Consider the following 10,898-nt stretch of genomic DNA (forward strand, 5'->3'; position numbering starts at 1 on the left):
ATATAACAAATTAAATACACGAGCTTTATCAATCTTTCCATCCATCTAGCATACTATGAATTGAAGTTCATTACTATTTCTATAAAATAGTTTATTCCCAAAATACTCTATGAAATTGAGATGCTACAATAAATTGGTTCGAGTCATGTAATCTATACTATTTAATAAATAAAGCTTTCTAAATGAAACATGTCATCACTATATTGATTCTTATAAAATTTTTCCTTCTCCTCTCTCTCATATTAATTACATTTCTCTTTTTAATATTTCATTTTCAGTTTTTAATCATTCAATCCTAATTTAAAAGAATTAATACAATCATAAATACGTTAATTTGTTTAATATAAAATATATTGCATTAGTTATTAATATTAGATTATTATAAGTAACCAATACGAAACGGGTGAGTTTCTTTAACTGGTTAAAGTATCAAACATTGTTCATGTCAAACCAGTTTAATATTAGAATGAATTTTGGTCCACGAGTTGATTTAAAAAAGTAGCCATTTACAACTAAGTTTTGATATAGAAAATAACAAAGAAATAATTTATGATTTTCTAACAACTTTTATTTCCAAATTGCTTAATGTGTAATTTTTATACCGTATAATATATTATTATATATGTGATACATTTTTTTTTGTATTTCACATTATGTTATTATTTAAAAAAATTTACTTATACTAACCCGTGTAACACACGGGTAACTAACTAGTATTCTAATAAAAACAAGTTTTGTTTTCTATGTTCTGATTTTTAAGTCAAATGCATATCAAAATGATTCAATTTTGTCTAATATTGTAGAGTATGAAAAGTTAATTTATTCCTAAAACAATATTCAAGTTATACATACAATTTAATTTTTAAGTCAAATATGTTTGATTGAGTCATCTCTCCTACGATAGTAGGGTTAGCCAGAGTGTACAGTTTAAACAACCAAAAATGTTGTTGACTAATATCATAGAAATGCATTTGTAGAAGAAGCTAAAACTTTATATGGGGCATTCCAAGAATCGAACTCGGGACCTCTTGCACCCAAAACGAGAATCATACCACTCGATCAAATGGCCACATAAATCAATGGTTAATATTTATTTATAAAACAATATTGAAGCAATACATGTAATTCAATCTTTACAGCTTACATAGCTGCATACCAATATGAAAATGCAGCTACTGAAGCAGCCACAACTATACCAGAAGCTGCATACCACATATAAACAGGTTTCTTCAAACCACAACCACTAACAGTCGTCGACGACACTGGCTGCTTCTGGCTCACCGCCATCACAAACCCCAAACCCGCCCTCTCGAGCTCACCCAAGTCCAAAACAACCGGTTTAACCCGAATCACTTTTTCTATAGCCACATACTCTTCATCCTTTCCACCTTCAAGAAAACACCCGACCAACCGATTATCATTCACCCAATACGCGCCAAATTCACCCTCCGAAAAATCACCAAAATGAACCACTTCTCCAACATTATCCCCATAAAACCGCCAAGACAACGAGAACGCCCTCGAGTAAAAGAACGGCAAGTAATCAAAATCTGGCACGGTTCTTGGTTCCATGATCGTACACACCGCTTGCTTGGCGGTTTTCCTAGCGGCATCAACATGCTCGACCCGTCGGGTGTCATTATAAAGCTTAATGGGAAATGATGCAATGTCTCCAACTGCACAAACTGAGGAGTTACTTGTCTGCATTCGGTTGTTGACTTTGATCCCTCCATTTTCAAAAGTTAGTTGGTTTTCGAATAGCCCCGTGTTGGGGCGGCCCCCGATCCCGACAACGACCATGTCAGCGTGAAGGTATCGCCCGTCCTTAAGATTCGCTCCTGTAACCTGTTTATTTCAATCCATTTTAACGGGTCAAAGTTGGAGGTGTAGCTCGTGTCGGGTTGACAGGTTGAAATGTTCAACCTGAACATGGCCCATATTGTTATGTGTGTCAAAAACATAAACCTAACATGAACACACTTAAATCGAGTAACCTAACATGACCATTTTAACCTGTTAATCTGAATGTGTCAAACATGTTGATGGGTTGTAAAAATATAGGTTAAACTTGTCATAAACAGGTAGGTGGGTCAAGCTCTTTAACTAAATGGGTTAAATTGGTCAACCATAACACGAGATGTTTGATAAATAGGTAAACCCAAACACGAACGATATTTTTAATTGTATTAAAAACATCAACCAAACATGACCCGCTTCACCCATTCATCTAAACGTGCCAAATGGGTTGTCGAGTTGATGGGTAATATATAGTCAAGTTGTAAATGTGTTGATCGAGTTGGTGGAGTTGTAAAAATATGGGTTAAGTTGGTCAAGAATGTGTAAGTGGGTCGAGCTATTTAACTAAACATGCTAAACAACATGACCCATGTATTTAATATTTATTCGTGTAAAAAAACTTCAACCTACCCCGCACACACTTAAAGTCGTCGATAAAGGGGTTGCTGAGTTAGTTAGTAACAATCAAGTTGTAAACATGACTAAAAATCTAATTATTTTAAAGGGGGTTAGATACTACGATATGGCAACACAATTGAGATTTACCTTCCCTTTTGAGTCAAAAACTAAAGATGACAGGCTTGTGCCTTTGATAAAATTCACCCCTTTCGACGAGTAGAAATCTTCATAATAACGCGCTATTTGGGGAGTAAATAAACGACCCACTGCAGAAAAATAGTTTCAAATTATTATCAAAACTTATTATTTGACCCCCTAAAATTAATGAATTTGAGCCTAAATTATTTTGATGACCGGTTGATTACTACACATTTGAGCCTAAAACTTTTGGACTACACCATTTATTCGTTTTTATAATTACCATAGTAAAAAATAAAACCATAATCCATAAATTCAATAACAAAAGTCGGTTTTTAAGTCTTTACTTCAGTTTGGTTCTTTCGATTATCGAAAACAAGAAATTTGGCTTCTGAACAAATATAAAACCAAACCATCAGTTGTTTTGGTTCGTTTATGTCTGTTATTTCGGATCAGTTATGTTGGTTTCACGCACACTCCTACCGTAAGTAAAGCCTCTATCATCTAAATTATAAATCAATAAATATGATTACTATAACAAGTAGTTTGTTTAAAAGTGCTTACTACAATGCGGACCAGGAAACACCATGGAAACATTGATCTTGTTCATCACCAAAGAAGCAGCACATTCCATTCCAATATAACCCCCTCCAACAACAATCGCGCTCCCACCCATGCACATTCTCATCGTGTTCATGAGTTTGGTTGCATCAGCTAGATCGCGCAGATAACATAAATTTTCAGCATTTGACCCGTTTATACCGATATCTTCGAGTTTCAATGCCTATAAGGAAACCATATAAATAACTCATTACTCATTTTAATGAACCAATATAAGTCATTGTTTTAGTACCCGTGCACCGGTTGCAATGATGAGAAATTTGTAGGTGATGGTTTCTCCTGTTGCTGTTAGTAGAGTCTTAAGCTTTATATTAACAGATGTAACTCGGGTCCCGAGGATTAAGTCAATTCCTGATGAATGTTTAAAATAATAATTCACTGTTTCAACATAACTTACACTTGAATAATAACTAATGTATAATCAAGATCCTAGAACATTTACCGTGTTCGGTGTACCAGTTTGGTGTTAACCTCTCTTCATTGGCGCCTACACACGTATGAAATCCAGGAAGGCGTGCAGGAGCTGAACGAAATAACCACAAAACTTCATAAAATTAGATTGTGACATCCTGAAAACATCGTTGTATGACTTGTATCTGGTTGTTTAATATCGTCGTATTTCTTATATTTCGTATTTGGACCGCTTGTGTCGGTCTTTCTGTTGGTTTTTAATAAAATGTCTCCTTTCATAGAGATAAAAAGAAAAAGAAAGCACCAAACTTAACATATGATTTCAAGACGATAATCGATAACTTGATACCTTCGGGAAATAGAAAACCTTTGCTGAGTGCAGGTCTCTCATAAGGAGCCACCTACATATGTTCAAAAATATTAAGAAGCATTTAAAAAAAAAAACACAACAATTAATGAAAAACAAATTACGGGTTCATCGGAGACGATGCAGAGTTCACCATGAGAGACACCCTTTTTGGTGAATTCAAGAGCAGCATAGCCTGCTGCAACACCTCCACCAAGGATCACATATGCAAAATCTCTACCCATTAATTTTCTTCTTGATTGTCTGTTTCTGCGACTCGTTGGTTGGTTAAGGATGGAATTGGATACATAGAGGAAGCAATCCCATTTATGGATATGCATCAAATGAATCATTCTCTTTTGATGGAATAAAAGGAAAGTATAGAATTCTTGTGCTTTTTGGAGTACCAAGTTAACGTTTTGAATCAAGAAACTTAGTTGCAAGGGGACCATCTAAGCCATTTTTGTATTTGCAAAAGAGAAACATGATCGATATGATATTCAATGAAAATTGAAAACTCGAATTTATAGTTACATTACAGTTTTTTTGGTGGCAAAATCTTCATTACATGTCATTTTGACCCACAAACTTATCGATGTTGGTCAAAGAGTTCGTTAATACCGTTTATAACTGGTTCACAGTTCGAGGGTATATTAGTCATTTGGCTAAAGTGATTAATAATCAGAATTAAATTTGTGTTATGTTTTTTGATTTAAAAGTATAAAATAAGATACAAATTTTTTATATTTAATGTTAAGACGAATACCATGAAGAAAGACAAATTGTTTTCTATCCTAATTTTTTCTCATAAAAGTTATTTACAATTTTTTACACGTTAAAGTCTATATAATAAAATAAGAACAAAACTGTGAATTTTTTAATAATAACTTGGAATTTGAACATCTTATGGTTTGGTTTATGAGTCATGTTTTTTATGGCTTAGACTATTCCAATGCTAGTTGAAGAAATAAGCCTTTAGATTATTTAGATGATGTGGCTATATGGCATGGAATAGAGAGAGATGAGAGAGAGTGAAGGAGATCCTTAGTTAAGGGAATGACAAAGAAGGTGCCTTTGATGTTTTGTGAGAGGAGATGAGGGTCCCACATATTAGAAGCCTTATGTATTTGATGAGCAGAAAGCCGGGGGGGGGGGGGTTAAAGAGAAGGGCAACTACCACTAGAGATAGTGTTATACTTATTAAAGAGAAAGTTAACGTACACAGTGGTGGACTTAGGAATTATTTTCTTGGGGGCAACATTGGAACATAACACTAATATTGGGGGGGGGGGGGGGATCGGAATTTTCACATACAAATAACACTAAAAAAAATTCAAGGTGGGCGGTCGGCCCCCAACCTTATACATAGGTCCGCCCCTGAACGTACAAGTGAAATTAACGTGCCAATTATGAGATAATTACTTTATTATGTAATTACATAACACTACGTGATATGTGGCCGTAGGCCTTTAAGCCGCACACATTTGGTTCAGGTCATATGTGGCCAAAGGTCGCGACACCGTGGGTATGATATGGCCACACAGAGTTTTTAGTGGCCTTATGTGGTAATAAGTGTGGCTAAAGGGTACATGCATTAGTTGCTGGCTATCAAGAAGCCTTTCCAATAAGTGTGGCTAAACGGTAGAAAATGGCCACATGACAATTTACTATGAGTGACCATTGCATTTATATAGCCACATGAATTCATGTTTCAGCCACATGAATTTTATATTAATGTGGCCAATAGGGTTGTGTTAAGCTTGCATTGTGACCTATACCGTGTGGATATAGCAAAGAAATGGCCACTGAAATTTAATAATAGAGTGGCTAATTATATGATATAGACACTAGATATTACATTAAAAGTGGCTAAATATGTTTACTTGCCACTCATAACTCCTTTGTAGTTTGTGGTGTGGCCATTGTCTTACCGTTTTTCACACATAATGCTTTTCCTAATTTAAAGTGTGGCTATTGTAAAACATTTCGTCAAACATAGTGAGGTACTGTGTGGCTAATCATATCTTATAGTCACTGGAGGTTATTGTGAATGTGGCTAAAAAATGTGAACTTGCTAGTCAAAAACTCTTTTGTAGTTTGTGGTGTGGCCATTGTCTTACCGTTTATCACACATAATGCTTTTCGTAATTTAAAGTGTGGCTATTGTCAAACTTTTCGTCACACATAGTGAGGTACTATGTGGCTAAAAATATCATATCGACACTAGAGGTTGTTGTCAATGTGGCTAAATATGTTTACTTGCCACTCAAAAACTCCTTTATAGTTTGTGGTGTGGCCATTGTATTACCGTTTGTGACACATAATGTTTTTCCTAATTTAAAGTATGGCCATTGTAAAACTTTTTGTCACACAAAAATATTTATGTTGTGGCTAATGGTCTTTTATAGACTCTAATTTTTGTAATTTCAGGTGTGACTATTGTCTTACTTTTGGCCACACTTATTTAATGTGTTCTATGTGGTCAAATTGTGTGTAATTAGGCAATATATAATTTTTTTTTGTGAAGTAATATAAAACAGCTATAAGCAAGCATGACAAAACAAAATTAGAAACAAATTATATTAACAATAATATTCACTTAAGCAAATGTATATGAAAAATATCTTACAAAATACAAAAATAACGACTACCTATATATTAGCTAAGGCGTCGGTTTTCTTGGCACTGCTCCTTGTCTTTTGTTTGGTCACCCGGTCTATCGTTGTATACTTTGCCTTTGCCTTCTTGCCAGCTCTGTCTGGTTCTTTTGAGGATGGGAGTGGTGGTAGCTGGAACAACAGAATATGAAAAAAAAATATGTATAATTAATGTCGTATTTTGTAATTGAATAGAACAAAATAGTAGGCCTGCAAACGAACTGAACGTTCGTTTAACTTTTCGTGAACCTTTCGGCGGGAAGTTCGTTGATGTTCGTTCATCTTTGTTCAATTATGTTAGTTTAGATTATAAACAAACGAACATAAACGAACACAAGTGTTCATTTTTTAAACTAAATGAAAAAGAACATAGATATTTGTTCGGTTAAGTTAAAAGGGAACAAACCTCCTGGTCACATAAGATTAGGTGTTCTGGCCAAGCAACAAAAGTACCAATTGCGTCACCAACAGTCATAATTTCACCTGCCTCACATGGAATAATTTCTTGTTCCTTTATGGCTCCATCAATACTAACTTTATAGCAACCATCCGGGATTGCTTTTTCATGCAACTGTTGTGGAACCGGTGACCAATGAACTTTACCATTTGCCACCTTGTTACGCTTGTCATGCACACACATAAAATACACTTGTACACCTATAAACCAGCATGTGAAATTAAGATGGCTTAGTTGAAGTCAATATATAAGTACATACCCATGTTGGTGGGAAATTAACAATGTTTCGCGCAGTACATACCTTTATGTCAGCAGGTGGGGAAGCTTCATCCGTAGATACATCAACTTTTCTTTTACGGCTTCTCTGTTTTACCTAAAAACCATTCAATGAATCAATCAACAATTAAAGGAAAAACTGAAATTGCCAAATACTTACTGATGGTTTTTTCGAGCCGTTACTATCTGGAGTGTGATGTAGTTGTGTTGATGCTTGGTCAACATTGTTCTCTTCAGGCTTCATTGGTAATATAAAAGAAATTGAAATTGTTAGACTTATTATGTTATAAATATAAAAACTGAAATTGTCAAATACTTACTGATGTCGCGCTATGGGGATCGACTACCGTTTGGTCAACACTTTTTTCCACAGACTTGGCCTGCAATTCGGTAATAGAAAATGAGCACACTTACATTGGAAACGAATTATAAAAAGTACTGAAATTGTCAAATACTTACTGATGTCGCGATATGGGGAGCGGGTACCGTTTCGACAACTATTTTATCCACAGACTTTGCCTACAATTAACTTATGCAAAATCAACACACTCACATGGAAAGTTAATTATTAAAACAAATCAATCAAACTGTCAAATGCTTACCTGAGGAGCGGATTCTTGTTGCACAGCCTCACCTGAGGTTAAGATGTTTCCCAAAGAACTGGCCTACAAATCAATTTATTAGGTTATGGAAAATGAAAAATCACATGGAAAGTTGTAATAAACAAAGAAACTGTCAGATACTTACTGGTGCTGACATTTTATTTTACGCCACAACACTAGTACTTTGGTTAGAAGCAACCTGGTTGGGAACATGATTTACCTACGAATTGTGACAAAAACAGTGCCAATTATATGCATTAATTAATATGTAGCATACGTCACTTACTTGACTTGCCGACATTTGCGGCAACAATCCTTCAAGATGTCTGAACCTGGCCTCAAATGCTAACTGTTCCTTCTCACGGTTTGCTAGCATAGCATTCGTGGATTCAAGTAGAGTCGTCAACCTGTTCACCACTTCATCTCTCTGCACTGCCTCATACTCAAGTTGGGAAATCCGTTGCTTAAACGAGCCTTTTACCCGACTCACACCCCAATATTTACCTGTTGTCAATCCGTACCCAATCCCTTTTAAAAACCCACCTTTCTCTTTGCCTAACACTAAGGTGACGGCATCTGTGCACGGTTCAAGTGCCAGGGCTCCGGAGGCGATATGCTCCTCATGCTGAACCTGCAAGAAAACAAATATTCTAATACACTTGTAACACGCTTATGTACAAAAACATATATAAATATTCTAATACGCTAGTAACACGCATATGTATCCACATCAAGTGTTGAGACAAGTTATACAGACTCAAGTTTTTTTGACACCAATATAAGGCAATGAATTGACTTTAACATGATTTAAAAAGTTAATACTAAAACATACTAGTTTGGCTGCCACGCCTTCGACCACAACATTCTTGTATGCACCATCTTTGTCCTCCCTTCCTTTCATCCACATTAATGCACGGCCGGGGATCTCATCCGGTTCAATTTCCTTCTTTTTAACCTTGTAAAATATTCAAGAGAAAGCAGCAGACGGTCATGCGTTAGACACATAACCAACAAATCATTGAAATAGAGAGAAAGCAGCTGACGATGATTACCAGTTTCTCTCGAAGGTAGGTATAACCCCCTCGTCCCATGTGATGATCAAAAACATTCTTTGCTTGAGCTCCCTTTGATGAAGCCGATTTTTTTTTCAACCACACATTATAATCATTTCATTATATTTAAACAAAAAACATAAACCATATATAGTCGATCAATCTATGTTTGCCCAACTCATTATTTTATGTTCTTACCAGGATAAACTCCGAATATCCGTGTAAGGTAGGGGTTTTGCCCAACTCATTATTTTATATTATATTATATATCTTAGACCAAAGTCAGGGGTAAAGCCTAAACCTTGATCATATTGATGTTTACATAAGCTTTATACATACAAAGGTTATAGTAATGTTTCGTTACAGTTAAGAAACACAAAATTTTACATATATGAGGATATAGTCAAAATATAGTTTCTTTACGATTAGGAAACGCAAACTTTTATATACAAGGAATATAGTTTAAACATTATTTCTTTATTATTAAGAAACATAAGATTTTACATACAAAGGTAGCAGTCAATGAACGTTTCTTCTGGAAGAAGAAACAGATTATAGATGTTACTTCATGAAGAAGAAACTCAACATATGATTGGTAAATAAACAGAAAGACTACAGGTCTAAATATATTATTCAAACAAATGATCAATCAAGGTTGATTACGCTTAATGAGCTTCAATACGTTTAATCAATTCATACCGATTGATATAAGGATCTAGTTATGTGATATGTGTACGTGATTAGCTAATAGATTAATGAACAAAGTGTTGAGAAACGATTTTGGTAGGGTAACGGCTTGAGAGAATAAAACTTAAACACTTGTTAATTATGCGGACTATAACAGTCTATATATAAAAGACGAATGCCATTCGTTACACATTCCGTAATGAATGTCCTTCATTCGTCTTCATTATAATAAGTAACTAAGTCCTTCGCTATACCCCATTCGTCAACATTCCATGACGAATGGATACATTATAATAACGATTAAGGTCCATTTGTTAAACATCCTTAACGAATGGGCATACATAACTTAACGAATGGGACTAGTAATTACCAAAATGCCCTTACATTAATATAATAATAAGAATACATATAATTATAAAGACTCGAGACAACCAAAACCGTGCACTAACAACCCCCCCCCCTCCGGTCTCACACTCTTTGTCTTTACTTTGCTTGAATCGCTTCGACTTCCAATTAGCACAATTATGAACCCAAACGCGTGAAAAACACGAACAATGTGTTGGAATTGCATAACACGATTAGAGTCTTCACGATTGGCACAAAAAATCTTATTCTTAAACCATACTTCATTATCGGTATCGGATAAATTAACGGGCCATATAGGAACGATGACACGAACAAACTCTGTCTTCAAACCTGTTCCGAAAACAATCACCGCATCTCATGTACGGTTTTCGTAGTACCACCTATTGAATGTCTTGTAAAGACTTTGCGGAAAAGTCTTCACAGACACTCGTTTCATCGTTTTTGGTGGCTTCATCTTCAACACGAGCTTCCTCCAACCAGTTCGCGAATCAATCTCATCGATGTATTTCCTGGTTGGAACCTACGGTTTAAAAATTTTAAACCCATAAAGAGCAGATGTTAGTGAAACCATCCTGCTAGTTGAACTGTGGCAAGGTTGATGAACGGGCGATTGGCGAGAGTCCGCACGTCCCACCTTGGCAGTGAGAGAACGTCAGCAATGTATTGAAAGTACTGAACGTCGTTCTCCCATTTAATTATGCAAAACCCTCTGATTCGAGTCATATAGCCAAGAAATGATATCACCTTTGACAGTTGTCACGGATTTGAATGTCGTCTTCTGGTTTGCCTTTCACGTGCCCTGATCTCCATCTGGTGCTCTTTGTCAACATACAGATAGGCTTCAATAATCTTAGATATTTGGGATTTTCT

The 10,898-nt window shown here is 35.5% G+C and overlaps 1 protein-coding gene across 1 annotated transcript; it reads right to left on the minus strand.

Annotated features, from left to right (window-relative positions):
• Window positions 1-1,030: 1,030 nt before the first annotated feature.
• LOC143604675 (monodehydroascorbate reductase 4, peroxisomal-like) lies at window positions 1,031-4,176 on the minus strand. The gene is made up of 7 exons (XM_077081078.1): window positions 4,057-4,176; window positions 3,935-3,986; window positions 3,617-3,697; window positions 3,407-3,525; window positions 3,118-3,337; window positions 2,563-2,681; window positions 1,031-1,845 (listed from the first exon to the last, which is right to left on the minus strand). Exons 1-7 carry the CDS (start codon window positions 4,174-4,176, stop codon window positions 1,141-1,143), a joined length of 1,416 nt encoding a protein of 471 aa, XP_076937193.1. The 3' UTR covers window positions 1,031-1,140.
• Window positions 4,177-10,898: the final 6,722 nt, after the last annotated feature.

The sequence above is a fragment of the Bidens hawaiensis genome, unplaced genomic scaffold, assembly GCF_021521415.1.
Source record: "Bidens hawaiensis isolate Kalapana, Puna unplaced genomic scaffold, B.hawaiensis_p1.1 tig00066151_1, whole genome shotgun sequence".
In the NCBI taxonomy this organism is placed as follows: Eukaryota; Viridiplantae; Streptophyta; class Magnoliopsida; order Asterales; family Asteraceae; genus Bidens; species Bidens hawaiensis.